This window comes from Chrysemys picta, chromosome 16 (genome assembly GCF_011386835.1).
Source record: "Chrysemys picta bellii isolate R12L10 chromosome 16, ASM1138683v2, whole genome shotgun sequence".
NCBI lineage: Eukaryota > Metazoa > Chordata > Testudines > Emydidae > Chrysemys > Chrysemys picta.
Window position 1 is genome coordinate 32134778 of NC_088806.1, and position 19743 is coordinate 32154520.

Consider the following 19743-nt stretch of genomic DNA (forward strand, 5'->3'; position numbering starts at 1 on the left):
TTGTAACAAAAGCACTTTGAGTTTGTTTGGAAGAAGCCAGAGAGAGATACAAGAATAGAGTCTACAGAAAGGAACGCTTAAAGAATTAGAAATACAACATTAAAAGGAAATGAAGTTTTAATAGATGCCTGGCAAGTTCATAGCTGATGCAGACTTAAGCTTTATTTTAAAGTGACGTTTAAAACAAAACTGATCCCTAGTGTAGGCTCAGGCCTGTAGTGCCAGCCAGCCAGCCCGCCCCGTGGCAGCTTCCCTCTCTAAGAGGACAGGTTGAAGGTCTACCTGGGGCTTGTCTACATCAGTTTTGGCACCAATTTAACTAGATCACCTGGGGGGGGAAAGAAACAGGTTAGATCAGTTCAACATGCTAGTGTGGACAGCACAATTTAGAAGCTTTACTACTGCAAGCTAAGTTAAAACAAATAGATTTTTAGACATGTATACATTAGGGTGTCTAATCCTTTTAACTAAGTTGGCATAGATTCAACAAAACCAAAACTATTCAGACCTGCCCTGAAATACACTCTGGAACAGGAGTCCAGCATCACCCACACCCATTGAAGTCCGCAGGAACCCAGTATTTCTGTGGAAAAGGGGGCAAAGTGTATGTGGGGGGCAGGTACGCGGAGGGGAAGGTAAGTCAGGCCATAGAGGCCTCATGTGTTTAAGACATAATATGGCTGCACTCAAGTGGCATTTGACTTGTTCGCCATATGAGAGTGAGAAGAAAGTTGGGTTGCTTTCCACAAAGCCCATCTTCACTAGCCTCTTGCTGGCAAAGGCCATTTTGAAGTCAGCATCGTTTAGCAAAAAGAAGAGATGAAGGTCAGGTGTCAAGTCATCCAGGTCACAGGGGCTGTGGGAGTCACAGGTCATACCAAATCTCAGCACTACAAAAGTAAGAGGAAGAGTGGGTAGTTTTGTGGTGAAGACTGAATCCAAGATCAGTTTTTATTGTCCATCAAGAATATAAAGACACCAAGCTGGCTAGCTTCCCTGTAAGAGGGGGCACCCGAGGGCTGCAATTCTAGCATCTGCACTTGTTAGCAAGCGGGAAGTTTTAATGGGATATAGGGATGGGGGCGCAAGAGGAGACGAGGCCAGTGTAGACAAGGCAAGTTTCCAATGCAGCCTTTGGCCAAGAATCTAATAGCTGTACCCTGGCTGCAACTTGAAGGATAAGATAACAAAAATGAATACTGTGATCATAAGTTGCTGATAGTGTGCTGACTGACAGCTAGACACTGCTTGTTGGCTGGCAGGAGCTCACCAACCATAGACTCCTGCAGTTGATCAGTGATGTCACCCTGCAGCTACAGTGTGTGTGTGGGGGGAGACATTGGCTGCTTGTGTCCCTTGAACTACTAACAGAGTTCCTCACGTGTCCCTTCCCTTAGTTTCTACATGATCATTTAAATTTGAGATTCCTCAGTAATGAAATGGTGGAGGTCAAAAACATGCACAGCTTGGAATAAAGTATCAGAATCTGAGTCTACCAATCATTTGCCCTTTCCCTTCTGAAAGCTGCAGGAAGTGCAGAGACCTCCCTGATTTCTTGCCCACACTTCAGCATCCATCCAACTCTGGGCCCTATGAGGTCAGTAAGTGCCTTTCAAATAATCATGAGACAGATTTAACCAACACCCGTTTCAGGAGACAAGATTGCTACAGGGATCAGGAAGGAATTTCCTCTCTAGTTCCCTTCCCCTCCAAAAAAAGGTACTGCACTGCTAGTCAGCTTTGTTAAAGCAGGGGCCTGTCAGTGTCAAACTAAACCCAAAGGATGAATTCACTATAGCAAGTCCTAGGTCTAGGAGACCAGTGAGTTAGGAGCTTTGTACAATTCTTGGCATACTCCTTCAATTCCCAGGTAGAGGGCTGGCTGGGCATTTGATCACAAGGTCTAGTGCTTGAGTTCCATTTGCACCTTTATCTATTAATATAAGTGGAAGAGACCTCCTCCTCACTCAACACCTACAGTGCACAAATCAGTCAAGACAGAGCCTGTCACAACACTGGAATAAAAGACTGCTCTTTAAGAGCAAGAGATTCTTACTGCAGGAGCTTAGTCTCCTATTGTTCACTCCCTCTCAATTGTACAGCTGTGCTACCACTAGCTCCTCTGATGCTGCTGCTAGTGAGAAGATCAGGAGCCAGCAGCCTCCAAAATAACAGTAAGCCACATAGAAATTCAGTGCACATGAAGCCCATCTAACATACCTTTGCTTTGCTTGAGCACAGTAGTACCTCCTCCTTGGGACAGAGTTGCTTGGAGTCAATTAAGACTGGCTTTTGATAGGAGTCCACAAGTGCTGCAGCTTCCAGGGACATGTTTTTTCCAGGTGTCTGTGTGCAAACCTGCATGGTGTCAGCTACTGGGGGCACAGTCTTTACTGAAGCATGTTTTCTGTTGGAAGCCTTGGATGCAGCAGCTACTGGAGGTACAAGTTTTACTGGAGTAGAAGCCTTGGGTGCAACAGCTGCCAATAATACAGGGAACACTGGTTTTCTGGGAACATTCTTGACTGTGGAAGCCTGCGGAGTCACAGCACCAGAAGCAGCCAACGGGGGTATGGAAACAGAGGCCAAAGGAGAAGTCTGCAGGGCAGTGACGAGAGCCACTGCCTTTACTGAACTATATTTTCTAGTTGAGACCTTGGGTGCAGCAGTTACTAGGGGCACTGAAACACATTGTCCAGAGGAAGTTTGTAGGGGAGCAGCTACTGGGGGCCTTGGTTTTACTGAAGTAGGTTTTCTAACAGCTGCCTTGGGTGCAGGAACTACCAAATGCACTTGTTTTCCTGGGACTCCCTTATTAGGGTATCCTGTTATGGGGCAAACCAGGTTGGGGTTTACCCACATCCACAAGTGTGGCTGCACATCAGATTCTGTGGAAACAAAGGTGATAGATCACTCCAGCAAAGCTGTGCTTTTGTTGAAGTTAGTTGTGTGGGGTTCCCTCCTCCTCCCCTTTGTAAGCTGCTTAGTTCCTTTGGACAGCTCATTAGGCAACAGTATCTCCAACTTCAAAATTATAGTCCTATCACAAACTAGAGGAGACTCCCTGTGAGCTAGAGTACTGGGACTTTGACTCAATAGGGTGCAGCCACCAGAAGACAACTGTCACACACTTAATCAAATCTGACATTCCATGCACGAGGGAGCATGGTGTACATATGCACTAGCTGCCTGATACTCAGATTTCAGTGGTTCAGGAGCCAATTTAGCCAACATAACCGAAGAGAGTCACGGTGTAAATTCATTGTTTCTTTACTATTTTTTTACACACACACACACACACATTTTCTCACAGCAAAATGGACTAAGTATTCTACAGTTGGTTAATAACACAGTAAAAGCATCCTGATTGGTTAATAATTAAATCAGTGTTTTAATATGTGCTGCAAAGAACTCCAGGAGACACATTAAAGAGACATTTGCAGCTCCCAAGCCTCAGTCTGAGTATCAAGGCACTAGCTAGTGCACGACTCCACAGTATCCTTCTCCCCTGCCCACCCTCATTAACTTTGCCAACCCAACCACATGAGCCATGCTGTGTAGGAAACCCGGTCCATATTCCTACTCTACACAACCCAGAGTCATCACTTGCCATCTTGCTCCTTGGGTAGAGGGGGCTGGACTGCTTCTCTTGTGACAGAGTTGCTCCAACGATGCTTATATGGAGCATGTAGAAAGTGTTTGCTGAGATCCTTTTCCATACCTGGTCCACAGGCAAAGACAAAAACAAACACAAAACAACTTACCACCTAAAATCAAGGACATATCACACCCATCAATCAAACTTGCACCTGCCTGATGCCTTAGCCTCACTAGCTCTGCTGAAGCACCACCTGGAGTCATCATACCAATGATGACAGAGAATTCTAGGTTGCCACTGGTTAGACAGTGCTCATCTGTTATTGCTACTGTAATATGCTTCTTGGGGATTATTATACTTTGCAGACACCCTGCTGTACCTCAGAGCCACAGACAGGTCAATGCTTGCAAGCAACTTGTCAATCTTAAGTATCAGAGCTCAAGGAGTACCTACTAGTCTCTGAAGGGAACTAAGCTCCAACAAGATCCTAAAAACACTTCACCTCAAAGAAAGGCTTGTTGGTATTCAGCCAAGTTTTATCTTTCCTTAATTTCATATTATTTCTCCTACCTTCTTCCTTGAAGCATCCTGAAGAAATTCCTTCTCTCCATGGTATTTACATCTCTTTGGATACTTGATCATAACTGTCACTTCCTCAATTTAGTTAGTTTTAGAAGACCCCAGCAGTTACAAATAAAGTATCCTGAAAGATGACATTCCCTACAGCACTTGGAAAGTATACCTACAAGACCCACTCTCCATAGATTAGGGAGCTCTGAACACAGCAATATCAGACAAGGAATATACATTTCACACAATTTCCATGTAGTTTACGAGCCATTTGTTATTCCTCACTACACCCATTCAGTGATGTAAGGAGCTCGTGGACCCCTCCTGGCATTAACATGCTGCATTGTGCATGCGTGCACACACGCACATACACACACTCTAGGGTGTGCTACCAAGCTTAGATACTGAAAAGCCTTTTACCTCACAAGACAAAGTCAAATGAAGATAGGCCATCAGATTAGCAGATATTTTTTCAGGGGATGCATGTGGGCAAAATGGAAAAGAAGTTTATGAAAAATGCTTACACCAGACTTTTTGGGCAACAGCTCCACTATTAGTAGCAATGATGGAACACCTGTTTAGATACATGCTGGAGTAAAATGTTTAAAACACAAAAAACAAAACCACTCATACCCTCACCTAAATAAACCAATACAACAACAAAAACCCACACCAGTGTCTTGTTGTGTTGGCCTCCTTGCAGCAGGATTAGACAATACATGGTGGTAAAGTGCCTGCAGCTGCTTATGCCATATCTATGCTAATGCCCCCACCAAAGGAGCTATATCCACAGCAGTGCAACTGGTAGAGTCCCAAAGTCTAGTGAAGTTAAGCTGTGTTCTAAAGGTCACTGTTACAGTGATAGATAACGGACTAGACTTTAGCTGTGGGAGTCAGCTTTATAGAGAGCAGACGCTACTCCATAGTTAAAGCTGCAGTAGAGTTTCTGTTCAGAAAAGATTAATTCTAGAGACGATTTTGTAGCTTACTGCTTATGTTGTTTTAATCATGAAAACTCTGTACAAACATTAGATATCTTTCATATGGGTTGTGAGAATGAAGTATCATCTCTGCTTCATAGTGAGGAAACTGAGGCACAGGACAGTGAAGTGATCTGCCCAAGGCGATACGGCAAGTCACCGAGTGTTGAGAAAGGATTTGGAAGTCCCAGCTCCTGTGGTAATAATATTTAGTTCTGAGATTTCTCCTCTGTCTGCAGGAACTTCACTTAGCTAATGGATTTAGAGAATTGTTGTCCTGTTAAGTATTTTGTTTTTAAATTTTCTTATCCATCCAAGTTCAAGGAATTAAATTTGTTGCTACCTGGAAGTATGTAACGTCATATTTCCTCTACAGGCTATATGTTGCTTGGTTACATATATCTCTGTACAAATGGGATAATAAAGATAGGGTAACCAGTTTCCTTATTGATTGTCCTACACAAGTTACATAGGAAGGTTCAGAGTTATTTATATATTAATATAAAGAGAGTCACGAGACATGAGATTTTACAAAATGCAAATGAAAAAAACGGTTTGGCCTAAGCTATAGTATCTAATGATCTTCCTTAAAATACAGTTAACTTAATTACAATTATCATGAAATTCATTCAAATAACTTTATTTCCAGCAATCTTTTTTTTTTTTTAAATAAGCTTTCATGGATTACTCCAGCCAAGTAAAGGAAACCAACTGCACCCATCATCCCCAATAATTCACAGATGCCCAGCATCTCATATAGCAGGTTCTACTGAGGAAGTCCAGAACTACTTGACTCATGTAACAGCTACATTTACTGGCTTGCATAGTCACTGAAGTAACAATAGCTAGTTATCTTATTCTTTGAGTATAAGAAACATCATATAGAAAAATGCAAGAGATCATATTTACATAAATGAGATGCTAAGCATGTTTCCTACCTTCAGCAACTTGATCAGTTGTAGTAGCCAGTTCAAGTTCCTGAGCCATATCCCAATTCTCAAGGCCACTTTTTAAATGAAGGTTTTCCCAGCCCTTTTTGTTTTTGAAGATTAAATACATTTTTCATCAAGGTAACAAATAAAATCAACGGCTTTTCAAAAGTAAAGCACACATGACTGCAGACAAATGAAGGACTGCTATCCTGAATTCTCTCCTTCTAACATCATCATTTTGATCCTTTTTATATAGAGAAGTAGCTAGTAAGGCAGTGATTGACTCACCTCTCATTGGCACCTTTAAATACCAATTAGCAGGCTTGTTAAAGTTACTTTGAAAAATGGCTACTTACAGCAGGGATTCCTATTTTTTCCAAGGCTGAGAACCCCTCAGATTTGAAATATTCACTTGTTTTCACTGATCTAGAAATTGTAAAGATATGTAAAAGGAATTAATAGAGAAAGTTAGCATTGGATTGTTGAGTATATAAATATGTTATAATAATCTTTGCTCTTTCTAGTATCTCACCTAGAGGTTTCAAAGAGTTACAGACGTATCAAATTAATTAAGCCTCCACATTTATTAGTATATGTAAACCTCTACTTGGCAGGTGCGAGTAACTATGTAGCAAATATACAAGCTCTCTGGCCCAGATCCTGAAAGGTATTTAGGTGCCTAATTTCCAGAAATTAGGCCTTTGAGAATCTGGGTCCAGGAAACTACTTACCTATCTCACAGACTGTTTGTGAGACTTGTCTGCATATAAACCACTATAGCTGCACCGCTGTAGTGCCTCAGTGAAGATGCTACCTAGGTGGGAGGGGTTCTCCTGTTGGCGAAGATAAACCACCTCCCTGAGAGGTGGTAGCTTAGTTGACATGAAAACTCCCCCATCAACCTTGTGCTAACTACACTGGGGGGCTAGGTTGCTTTAACTGAATTGCTCAGGTGTGTGGATTTTTCACACCCCTGAGCAACCTATTATACCAGCCTAATCTCCTAGTGTAGGCCAGGCCTTAGGTCCCAAGCCTGCAAGTACTTAAGTATGTGACTAACTTTACAGAGATGAGTAGTCAGTCCCCATAAATTCATTGGGACTATTCACATGTGTAAATTTACTCACTACTTCAGTGTGTGCAGGATCAAGAACTTATTTAATTATTTTAATCACTACCATTATTTTATACAAAGCAGTAACCGTACAGAATATTACAATATACTTTGCTACCACATCTGAAAACTGTGGCTGTTCCGTGCGTTATATTTTGGAGAGAAAAAGCTAAACATCAGCACTGATCAAAATGCTATTGAACATGGGGAAATTCCTTTTAAGACACTTAAAGATAGGGCCCAGACCGTCAAAGATATTTAAGTGCTTAACTTCCATCAATTTCAATGGGAGTTATGTGCCTAACTATCTCTGAGGATCTGGATCTCAGTGACTAAGGCAAGGGTCTAGTTTACACCTAAAACTTAGGTCAAGCTAGCTATGTTGCTCATAGCTGTAAAAACATTTGCACCCTGACAACCACAGGTCGACCTAACCCCAGGTACAGAGGCTAGCTACTGTCTCTTGGAGAAGTGGATTACCTACAGTGACAGAAGAACCCCTTCTGTTGATGTAGAAAGCACCTATGCCATAGCAGCACAACTACAGACCCATAGCTATGCTGCTGTAGCAGCTGTAGTGTAGACATACTCCATTTCTACATGACAGGTTAAGCCGACATAGCTACGTTGGTCAGGGGTGTGAAGAGATGTGATTAGAGCTGGGTAAAATCTTTCGGCCAATACTTTTTTCATCAAAGAATGCAGATTCAGGAAGATCAAAACATTTTGAAAATTTGTGTTGATTTTGGCTAATTGTTTTGGTAAAAATATAAGATTTCCTCCCCCAGAAATGTCATAATGGTTCATTTTGCCATTTTCACAATGAAATATTTGTTTTTCATACTAAATTCACAAGGGGACTTGGACACCTAACGCCAACATTTAGGTGACATTCACAAAACTATTATAGTGGCCCCCATACACATTAGCCCAGTGATCAGGGCATTCACTAGTGATGCAGAATATCTTGATTTGAATCCCTGTGCTGGAGCAGAGACTTGAACCCAGGTCTCCCCCCTCTCAGGGAAAGGGAGGTGACCTAGTCCCCAAGAGCTAGTCTACGGCAGAGGTTCTCTCAATCTCCCTTACTGAACCCATTCCACCTGATATAAATAATTAAATATTCACTGAAGCAGGGACTGGAACCAGTGTCCCTCACCCACATCCCATGAGTGCCCTAGCCAGGACGCTAGAATCATTCTCCTGCCTTTTCTCTCTCTGGCTCAATGAATATTTAATTATTTAATACAAAGTGGAACAGCTTCAACAGGAGAAAATTAGAGGTCCCCCCCAATACTCAAAAGCCTGGCGGTTAGGACACTCACTTGGAATGGGGAAAGACCTAGGTTTAAGTCCTTGCTCAGACCAGAGAATCAAACTTGGGTCTCTCCTATCCAGGTGAGTAGCTTACCCATTGGGTATAAATGGTACACCACCACCACTACTATTACCTTTTCTTCTGGGGTTTTGTGAATGGAAGTCTGCTTGTGAATCTAGCCCTTTGTTCCAAATTTCATTTCCTTTGCTTTTATTAAAAAAAAAAAAGGGGGGGGGGTAAAAATGCCTCCAAACTAAACATATTAGACCTGAAATGATTTTTTTTTCCAACTTCTTGATTCATTGAAAATTCCAGCTAGTTTTACTGGCAAAACTGTGCTTTTGTCAGTATAGCCATGTCAGCCTCCTCTTCATTGTCCCACCCCCCACACCCCAAAATAAGCTATACCAGAAAAAGCATCTTCACTGGTGGCTTTTGTTGCCACAACTATATCAATTGTAGACCACACATCATCACACCCTTAACCAACACAGCTATGTTGGCAAAAGTTTGTAGTATAGACTTGTCCCTTGTGTAGACATTGGTATACAAGCAAAAAAGTGCTTTTGCCAGTACAGCTTACGCGAGGTCTACACTACAAACTTTTCCTGACAAAGTGATGTCGGTTAGCGGTGTGATTTTTTTACTGACATAGCTACGCCAATATAAACCCTAGGGTAGATGCACTTATATCAGAAAACAGTGCTGCTTTTGCCAGTATAAGAACAGCTATATTGGGTCAGACCAATGGTCCATGTAGACCAGTATCCTGCCAATGCCAGGTGCTTCAGAGGAAATTAACAGAAAATCATCAAGTAATCCGTCCCCAGTCATCCATTCCCAGCTTCCAGCACTCAGAGGCTAGGGACACTCAGAGCATGGGGTTGCATCCCTGACCATCCTGGCTAATAGCCATTGATGGACCCATCTTCCATGAACTTATCTAGTTCATTTTTGAACCCTGGTATAGCTTATTTTGTTTGGGAAACTGGTATAAGCTGTGTGTAAACTAGGAGGGTTTGCTGGTATAATGAACTATACTGATATAGCTATATTGGCAATCCTTCTATAATGTAGACAAGACCTTAATTTGCTCACCTAGTTAAGATAAACCATACCAGCAAAAGCACTTTTCTGGTGGTATAACCGCATCTACCCTAGGAGGGTTTTGCCAGTGTAGCTATACCAGCAAAACTTTTCTACTGTAGACTCGGCCTATGTCCAATTTTCAAAACTGACTTTCAAGTCAATGGGACTTAGGCTCCTACGAGCCTATATCACTTATGCGTGTTTGAAAAATTGACTCAAGATCTCAGGAATGCTGTTTTATATTGATTTCCTGACTAAGGCTGTGATCCTGCAGGTTACATCATGCAGAGCCCCACTGACTTCAACAGGGCTTTGTGTGGGTGCCAGTGTCCTCTCATGCAGGATAATTTGCAGGATCTGGGCCTGAAATATAAACCACTTTGCTTTACAAAGGGTAGAAAAACACTACCAACAAAAGCAATGAATACAACAGTGCTGCACAGTCCAAGCATGCTGAGGAAAGTAAGCTATCTAGAAGCAAAAGTATTTTTAAAAGGAAAATACATATTTTTTTCTTTGGGTTTTCTAGTAAACTAATAAAGTGTGTGCAAGTGCTGAGAGCACATTTGGTGGAAACGAATAAAATAATGCTTTGCCCTCTGCAGTGCCTTCTGTCCAAGAGTTTCAGAAATGTCTGCATGAGAAAGTGGCACTGGTTTAACTAAAGGTGTGATTTTTAGACCAGTTTAGTTAAACAACTGCAAAAGGCTGTGTGGATTCATTTTACCAGGTGTATTTCGAGTTAGCTTCAGTCAACTAGAATAGGTCTGAACTAATCCAAAATATGCCACTATTATTTTCGCTTAGGAGGGTCCACCTCAAGGTTTGGACTGATGAGAGTAAATCAGTTTGAATCTATGCAGCTAACTTCTGTGTGCAGATGAGGCTTTAGTCACATCACTGAATGAAGCCTCCCAACCTCCATGAGCGGTAGGGGAATAGCATCATCCATTCTACAGTGTAGTGCAGAGAGAAGTGATTTGACCAAGGGAGAAGATCTCAGGAATCAACTTACCAAGAGATGTGGTGGATTCTACTTCACTTGAAGTCTTTAAATCGAGGCTGATGTCTCTTTAAAAAATGTGTTCTGGTTCAAGCAGAATTTGTATAGGCTGGAGGTGGGAATTACTGGATGAAATTCCACATGAACTCAGCCTCGATTATCTGATCCCCTCTGACTAGGGTGACCAGATGTCCCGTTTTTATATGCATCTGAAGAAATGGGTTTTTTACCACAAAAAATTTACACAGTTGCTATCTGGTCACCCTACCTCTGACCAGGGGCGCCCTGAATCGATCAAGGGGAACCTGTGGGATTTCCCTCACACGCTCCCATCCTCGCACCCAGCCCAGAGGCTGGCCTAATGCTCCAAGCCTCAGCGCCGCCCCCTGAGGCGGGAAGGTTGGAGCCCGGCCGGGCCTGGGCCCCCCTGAGGGGGCGGTGAGGGAACTGCGGCCCGTGGCGCAGGGAGCTCCCGGGGGAGGCGCTGAGGCGGGCGCGCGTGCAGTTGGCGAGCGGCCGCTAGGGCTCGCTGCTCCCGCCTCTGCGACCGCTGCGCACAGAGTCGTCAGTCGAGGCAGGCGCCTTAAGATGGCGGCGGTTACCAGGCCGGGCTCGTAGCGCCGCTATGGGGGTGTTTTACTGCCCCCTTTGCCGCCTCACCGCTTTCACGGGTCGGCGTCACCTCTACAGCGGCAGCCACCAGCAGCGGCTGCGGGAGGCGCTCGGCCGGCTGCAGGCCAAGGTGAGAGCCGGGAGCCTCTGCACTCCCGCTGCCCCTCCAGTAGCTGGGCGGAAAGCTGCTGCCCCCGCTTGGCAGGGAGCTCGGGGTGCGGAGCCGGCCGTCGAGCTGGAGGGGGCGGGGAGCCAGGACGCCTGGGTTCTATCCCCACCTCTGAGACCAGCTCGCGGCTTGACCTGGGGTGAGTCACGCCTCCCCATCAGGAAAATGGGCTCATAGAGTGCCGATCTGTCCCGCACGCTAAATGCGAAATAATAGAGGTGATCGGGCTTCACACCGCTCGTCTTTGGTGGTAACTAAGTCAGCATTTCCCAGAGCATGGGGCTGTGAGCCTCTGGGGTGGGAGACCCGCCACAAGGGTGTAACCAGACACTGCCATTCTCCCTTAGCCCACCTTTCTGAGTTTTTTTTAAAGTAAGTTTCTAACTTTTCCAATTGCAAAGAAAAGATCCAAAATGTGAAGCGAGTGTAAATGCTGCAGAGATGTCCAACGGAGTTTTGCTATCCAAGCCACTAGCTCTGAGGTGTGACCAGCCCTCTTCATTTCAATGGCTACTAATGCCAATGCCAGTCGATGGCTAAGGCTATGCCACTGGCAAGTGAAGGACAAAACTTTTGTCTTTGAGGTGTTTAAAAAAAAAAAAAAAAAAGCCACACCCCTCAAAGGACAAACATTTTGCTAATGACAAGGCGCCAGTGTGACCAGTGCTTTGTCAGCAGGAGCACTCTCCTGCCGATAAAGCTAACTCTGCTCATTGGGAGTGGAAGTCTTTTGTCGGCAAGCCGACAAACAGCAGCTACACTATGAGACTTTTAGCGGCACGGCTGTAGCGACACTTCCAGGTCACTAAAAGCTGTGTAGTGTAGACATAGCCTCAGTCTTCACTGGGGAAAAAAAGTGTGTTTTTATGTTGAGATAGCTATGTCGATATAAAAGCCTACTGGAGACATCAGTAGTTTTTATCTGGATGTAGCTAGTTGATGTAAATCCAACGTGGAGGATATAAGGTTGACATTGATGTAAAAACTACTTGGGCCTTGTCACTACTTGTTTACATAGAGATAGCTAACTTGAGATACCTGTCTCTATGTAAACAACCGCTTTTTCTACAGTGAAGACAAAGCCTAAACATCAACATTAATTATTTTACTACTCATGAAAGCATGTGGGAAAGGAGAGGATAATTAATATTACAAAAATCTGCATTAGTGTTTACTAAAGTGTATGTGGGAAGGGGAGATGAGAGTTCAGAAGACTAGCTGGGTGGAGGAGCATGAGCCAAAGATGTATACAATAAGAGGCATAGCCCTTTTCAAGCACATGATGGGATTGTAGGGGCCATGATTAATTTCATTTTTTTTTAAGAGACCCAGCTTTCAAAAAATTGGTAAACAGCAGCTAATTTACCTCTCTTCCCTCCTTCAATCAGGTGCAGTTGGCTCGGAAGATGATTAAAAATGCAGTGGTTGTGAAGTATGAGGCAGGGGAGCATGATCAACTCTTCTGGTGTCTCTGCTGCAAGCGGGAGGTGAAAAGGCACCTGAGCCATGGGAGCCTGACAGTGCTGCATGGGGGACTTCTGCAGCACATGGCCAGGTAGGGTGTCCACAGCCCTATCTGCATCCTGGGGGATGTTATGTTGTTTAATAATACTTTGTATGTGCACAGCCCCTCAACTCTGAGGCACCGAGATGAAGTGACATGCTTCAAATAATATAGTGAATCAGTGGCAGAGCTGACAATAAAACCAAGGAGTTAGTAACTAGATCCCTGCTGTAACCAATTAGATATGCTTGTGTAGGACAAGAAGTTAACATAATTTCAGTTCTACTGAAGTTTCTGACAGCCCTTAGTTTTTATTCCTCCCTTATCCCTGACTTGCCATGTGATTTTGGGCAAGTCACTTCCCTTCTGTTTACCTCCATGATCTTCCGTGGAGGTTGTGAGAACTAATGCTAAAGTGTTTGATGCAAGTTGCTTAACATGTACAGCTTTCTTAATTTGTCCACTCCAGAAGTAAATAACTAAAGAAAACACACCCAAGATGGTCTTCAGTGTATATTTCTAAAATGTGTACAACCTTATTTACATATAGAATCTACATTAAGGGCCTCCCGGGGGGCACATGATGACAATTCAGATATGGAAGTGTTGATCTTAAAGAAAACCCACTGCTTAAAATCTAGTTACTCTAACACAACGTAACTTTAAACTAGTAATTTAAATGACTCCTAACTCTTCCGGTATTATTATTCACTAATAATATTTTAATGGTAGGTCTGTATAATATTGTACTTCTAAAAAAAAGTTACCAAAATGAGGTGCAAGGTCTGTATAGCGGTGGTGAGATAACACTTTGTTGTTCCATAAATCTTTCCTTGTTAAAGTGTGGTTGCTCAGAGACAGCTTTCATTGGCTTTTGTATGGACTAAATTTGTGAGATATAGGAAGAAGAAATGCTCACACTCTACAGCTACAGTGATGATCAGGATACAACTATCAAGGGAGACAGATGTGCTGCGTGCATCTTTCAAGGCTTCTATGACTCTGCCAAAATTCTACATCGGAGAAGGACATGAACCAAACACCAGATTTTAGTGGTGTGTGATGCCCAAACAGACCTTTGAATGTGGACTTTGTTACTGATCTTTTAAACAGGCTAAACCCTAAAATTGGGGTTGCACAAAATACACTTTGCTTTTTCATGTTGCTTTAATGAGCAATGAAAACCAGTACCTGTAGTGCTACAGCATATCTTACCTGCTTCCAATATCCGTTTATCTTGGAATCCTTACCTCTCTAGTTTTTGTCACATAGCCATGGGCAACCCAAAAAGCTGCTCTATCTGTTTGAGATAAGCTGTTAACGAGATATGTATGCCAGTTATTAATCACGTGCTCTCTACTTAGTTTAGATTGGGAGCTCAGGCTTTAAGTGATTTAATCAAACTTGATTTTATTCTTTTTTTCTTTTAAAGCCTGGAGCATAAAAAAGAAGCCAACAAGTTCTGGTGGGAGAACAAAGCAGAAGCAAAATTAAAGCAGCAGTTTCTGATTTCCCCTGAGGACTATGAACGGTATATAGGCGCCTTGTCTGTTTCTTTGCTTAGGGGTATAGAATTTGCTACATTAGATCCAACTATTGATTCAAAATTCTTTGGAACAGAGATGTTTTAGTGTGTGTATTTGTGGTGTTGTATAAATAAATAATTAGCCTAGACTCCTGCTTCGAGCAACAAACAATATCTGATACCATCATCCCCAGCACCTGGCTAGTTACATTGTGCTAGGGATGATTTTCTGACTTCCCCAAGTGATCACCTCACTTTGTCGAGCATAAGATTAGCTCAACCTCTATTAGCATAATTATAAAAAAAGCTGAGTCATAAGATTATCCAGTCCTGTGTTTATTCCAGTCATTATATATATATATATATATATATATATATATATATATATATATATATAGCAAAATTTTAGCATTCATCATGGCTTATCTTCTATGGGCTTTACAACCAGTAACTCATTAATCCTTGCAGGGTCCCTGCAAATGTAAGCCTTTTATCCCTCTCTTACAAATAGGGAAACTAAGGCACGGAGAATCAGTGTCAGAGGTTGAGGTAGAAATTCAGGTGTTCCCAGCTCCCAGCAGTTCAGCTGTCAGACTAAATCATGCCACAAAAGTGACTGATCTCTCAAATATTCTTTCAGGTTCAAATCCTCACTTGTCAAAGCTCTGGATGCTTACGAAGAAAAAGAGGATGAGGTCATTAAAGAGGTGAACAGAGATGCCCTAGGTGTGCTTTACCTGACTTACCTGTTTGCTTTGCCTTTTGTCCTCATCCTATTTCTTGCTTTGTTCGATTCCAGATGGCATCCCATATCCGAGAAGTGGAGCAGAGCAGACAGGAAATGGTACATGCGGTCTTAGAGGTTTGTTTTCCCAGGATGCACCTGAGCAGTATCCAGCAAATGATTGATTGTTTCCACAAGCCCTCTGAGTTCTTATAGATGGCTACTTTCTGCATTGATTCTTATGTTAAAACTACATACAATTTACGTCTAATAACTTGTTCTTTCACCTACCAGTGGGGAGGTTCTGATGTGACAATTGATAGGACTGCTGCTCTGTGATTGCAAATCTCTGGCTTAATTCAGATGTGGTTATCAGTCTTACAAATAGTGCAGTGCTTATGTTTGAATGATCACTGTGACTGAAATCTTCTTATCCTTGCTAGTTCTTCTAGGATAGGGTTGGACGTGGGTGACCGAGAAGGAATCTGGAATAAAATGTACTATTATACCTGCACTGTGGAAAACTACAAGGAGTCCGATGGCACCTTAAAGACTAACAGATTTATTTGGGCATAAGCTTTTGTGGGTAAAAAACCTCACTTCTTCAGATGCATTTTTACCCATGAAAGCTTATGCCTTAGTCTTTAAGGTGCCACCGGACTCCTTGTTGTTTTTGTGGATAGAGACTAACACGGCTACCCCCTAATACTTGTGGAAACCTAGACACTTAAATACCCTTGTTTATAAGATACTAGTATGTATATTCCCTTCATGCATTGCATTCTCTAAAGAAGCACCTGGAACCAGATATATCCTCTTGCTGGGAATTCAGTCTTGCATTTACAGGGGATGGAATCCGTTAGGCCTTTTGACTATACTCAAACAAAACAGGTAAAGTTATTGGCCCTTTTATATCTTTAAAAAGTGCAAAATTTGTCTGACTCCATAGAAAGGGCATTGTGGTGTTGTAGATTCACTCAATGACTCCAGTTCAAATTGCTCTATTTACAGATTAAAAAGATTGCACTTTATAACTCCTTAAGTAAGTCTGGCTCCATCCTCATCAGTAATAAATATTCTGCAATTTGAATCTAGCTTACAATTCTATTGGTGATTTACAAGCCATTGAAAAGACAGCTCACTCTCCGTATTTGTTTTCTCTTGCTAGCACTGCAGAGCCAGGGCAAACAAAAAGCTTTAGTATCTACACTGAAAATTCCCATTTTCCTTGCCCTCCGAATATAAACATGAATGTATGATTGCAATAGGTGTCTCATAAAACAGGAAGGGCCTTATTGTTGAATACCAGAAAAAATTTTTATTTTTCCTGAATCAAACTCAGCCTCAAACAGGGACAGAATTTTGCGATGAATCATCTGCCTTCAGTACACCTGGAGGGCATAAAAGGTAAGAAATTTGCCTTTTATATCATCGTGCATGCCCCCTCTGCTTAGGAGTTTTGAATTTGGTGAAATGATGAATAGCAATTATCTAGACAGTTACTACACTGTTTCCCTGGCCAGTATGATGATTGTTATCACTGTACTATCTGTTACTTACCTGTACCATTTCTCTGGGTTAAAACAGTTCTCAAGAGCAGCAGCAGGCACCTTCAGCCATCTGCAAACCCCTAGTGGGCAAATTAATTTTTCCTTCAGTATCGTAGAACAAACAATTAATGTTACCCTTTCTGAAAAGGTGCCTCCAAAAGGGTGTTTTAGGGACTAAACTTTGCAAAGAGTTAGACTGACAGAGTGCTTTATAAATGCTAATTATTGTTAGCTGCTGCTGAATTTCCTCTCCTCCCCATTAAAAATCTCCAAACCTGAACACACTAATTGAAGTATTTATGCCTCACCTGTGTCCCAGAACTTTTATTTAACAATTCCATGGTGTAGGTTGAAAAACATTTGCTCTCTTGCTGTTGTCTGGATACCAAATGCCTCATCTGACAAGCTATTTTGGCTCCTGTGTTCTAGTGACATCACCATCATCACAGAAGAGCAGCTTGGTCCAAGTGTGATTCAGATAACACCTGATTTAGACTGGATGGAAGGAAACCATGCTCTGACTTTTATTGGCCACCAGGTAAGGTTGGAGAGGGGCTTACAGAGTCACTTTCCGTTTTTCATGGGTACTGGTATTTCAGATCGTAGCTAATGGAATTCATACTTTTAGCATTTAATAAGAATCAGATTTATGGTTTGTAGGCTTCCCCAATGGCATAGCTACTGAGAAAGCAACCCAATGGATTTCAGCAACTGAGTGGGCAAAAAACTCTCAGCCCTGAAACATGGGACTTTTGTTTCACTAACTGAATGTTTCCTAAAAGAAATGCACTGAAAATGATAGATCCCTAGCACAGGCTAATCTGTTAGATGGGGATAGAGAAAAAGACCCTTACCCTCTTTGTTTATCTTTATTGCAAAGTTTCATTGGGGAAGGGAATTTCAAATGGAATTCGCACTCCCATGAGCTACTATTTTCGATTAGGTTCCCCTTGTCTATTTGTCCATACTTGAAGATCTGTGCAATCCAATAGTTTATTAACTGTTACAGTTTTTTAGTGTCTTTCTGCTGTGGTAGTACAAAGTTACAATAAAAGTTGCTCTTTTTAATCATCCAGTTCTAATTGGGATTTTCTTAATTTTTTGAAAACAGGAATCAGAAGGGAAGGGAAATGTTCACACAGGTACATGTTTAATTGTTGCCAGGGTTTCACATTTACAACCTTATCAAACATTTCTGGGCTGAACCCAGCAGAAGACTGCAAAGTAACTTTAAAACATAAAATTATGGCAGGAGTGAGAATTGTTAACTATTTCAGACTGATTTTAGGTATTAGAATTGGGTGGAGCAAAATCAGGCTTATAATGGAAACTCCTTTGAAACTAACTGTATGGTTGCAAAGTATGAACTGTAATGGCTCTTAGCTGTGAAAATTAAGATGCGTAGTCCTTTATTTTCTCCACAAAGGAGGAAGCACAAAGGATAGTACTTCCAGGAGAAGCTATTTCACCACTGATTTGTTAGGGAAATTATGCAGAAATTTTGGGGTACTTTTCCCATCCTCTCCCCCTGGGTTTGTATTTAGGGTTATTTCAGTAGCCAAGCACATTCCCTATTACCTCCTAGGCGCCAAACCTCCCTGGCTGCTGCAGGATGAAGAGGAGTTTGGAAGTAAACAGCAGATTGGACCTTCATATGAGGAATTTCTCAAAGAAAGTGAGTGGCTTTGGATGTTACTACTTGAATAATTGAGGTGAGGTCTAGTTTTTTTAATTCTGGTTTTATTTAAAAAGCAAATCACTATACATAGAATGAAGTGTCTACTACAAAGTCAGTATGACTTTATGTATAAGACTTCAGTGGTGCAGGGTAGATGAGGTACATTAAACTCTGCATAGAGGCTAGGTAATGGTGATTTTCTGATAATCCTGGAGATGAATTCCAGTTAGTCCGACTCTAGTAAGAAAAAACAAACAAACAAAAAAAACCACCCTACCTATTCAGACAGACTCTTATTCTCCCAACCATTTTTTCCTATAACTTTACCTAAAATGTTTGATAGAACCTCTTCACTCTCTCTGAACTAATGATTCTTAGAGGAGAAGCAGAAGCTGAAAAAGCTTCCAGCAGATCGTGTTGGTGCCAACTTTGATCACACCTCTCAGACAGGTGAAGGCTGGCTTCCCTCCTTCGGACGGGTCTGGAATCATGGCAGGCGGTGGCAATCCAGGTAAGCATCTACCTCTCATGGGCTGACAAATTCAAGAGGTAGGGTTCCTTGTATGTATACAATGTTGGCAATTTGTAGGAAAGGGATGTCTCAAATGATTGTTGAGAGGGGTAGTAATCTATTTTAAATAGATGTCTTGTTGCAAGTAGTGGGAGGTAGTTAATGCTCAATGTATAAAGCCTGGCATCTGTGAAATTCTATTGCTGAAATCTCTCACACACCACCTTTAAACAAAGTCATGTCTCTGCTGCAGCAACATGGCCTTCAGCACTGTAAGTAAAACATTGCCTTATATCATGTGACTCCTGTTCTCACAAGAAGCTGCAATTTGTATAAATTGACAGTTGTAGGTGTAGTGGGGTATCACAGGCTGAAGTTCACTATAAAGTACTGATTTAGATTTGTGAACAACACTACTGAATTACAGGAGGTGCTGTTTGCCATAGCTACCTGAACAGTAAACATCCTTATGAAATATTTAGACTGTGATAACTAATGCCCCCACCTGAAAGTGCATAGAGGTGGGCATCTATGATAACTGCTGTTCTGTAGTGCTGATTATAGTATGTTTCCTAGCATGTTGCATTCTCCAAACAGACTTTCATTTTTTTTAAGACATCAGTTCAAAGCTGAATCCAGCCAAGAAAGAGACAGTCAAAGGAAGACCCGAAAAAGACCAAAATCTGAGCTTCAATGAAAGAGCACACACATCCTCATATTTAATGTACAAAGTGTGTAACTTCTGACACTGTCAGTGCTGTTATTTACCAGAGTGTACAATCCACCTGTATAGAAAACATGAACTCGAACTAATTTTGCTTATCTACCTTTATTAAAACTACTAGTAGTAGTGGGACTTCAGTGTG

General features: G+C 42.0%; 1 protein-coding gene and 1 long non-coding RNA gene across 5 annotated transcripts; one reads left to right on the top strand and one right to left on the bottom strand.

Annotated features, from left to right (window-relative positions):
• Positions 1-102: 102 nt before the first annotated feature.
• Positions 103-10931, bottom strand: LOC112059182 (uncharacterized). The gene is made up of 5 exons (XR_002888412.3): positions 10617-10931; positions 6437-6506; positions 3611-3721; positions 2221-2888; positions 103-890 (listed from the first exon to the last, which is right to left on the bottom strand). It is a non-coding gene; the product is annotated as an uncharacterized LOC112059182 (long non-coding RNA).
• Positions 10932-11040: 109 nt separating this feature from the next.
• CENATAC (centrosomal AT-AC splicing factor) lies at positions 11041-19690 on the top strand. 4 transcript variants are annotated; one of them, XM_005299794.5, is made up of 11 exons: positions 11041-11346; positions 12774-12940; positions 14322-14420; positions 15055-15121; positions 15214-15276; positions 16481-16545; positions 17118-17226; positions 17800-17830; positions 18274-18363; positions 18745-18877; positions 19493-19690. In XM_005299794.5, exons 1-11 carry the CDS (start codon positions 11230-11232, stop codon positions 19572-19574), a joined length of 1023 nt encoding a protein of 340 aa, XP_005299851.1. In that variant the 5' UTR covers positions 11041-11229; the 3' UTR covers positions 19575-19690. The 4 variants fall into 4 exon arrangements, 2 of the variants coding, with proteins under 2 accessions (XP_005299851.1, XP_042707721.1); XR_010593029.1 differs by having other exon boundaries at positions 11076-11346; positions 18710-18877; XM_042851787.2 differs by having other exon boundaries at positions 11155-11524.
• Positions 19691-19743: the final 53 nt, after the last annotated feature.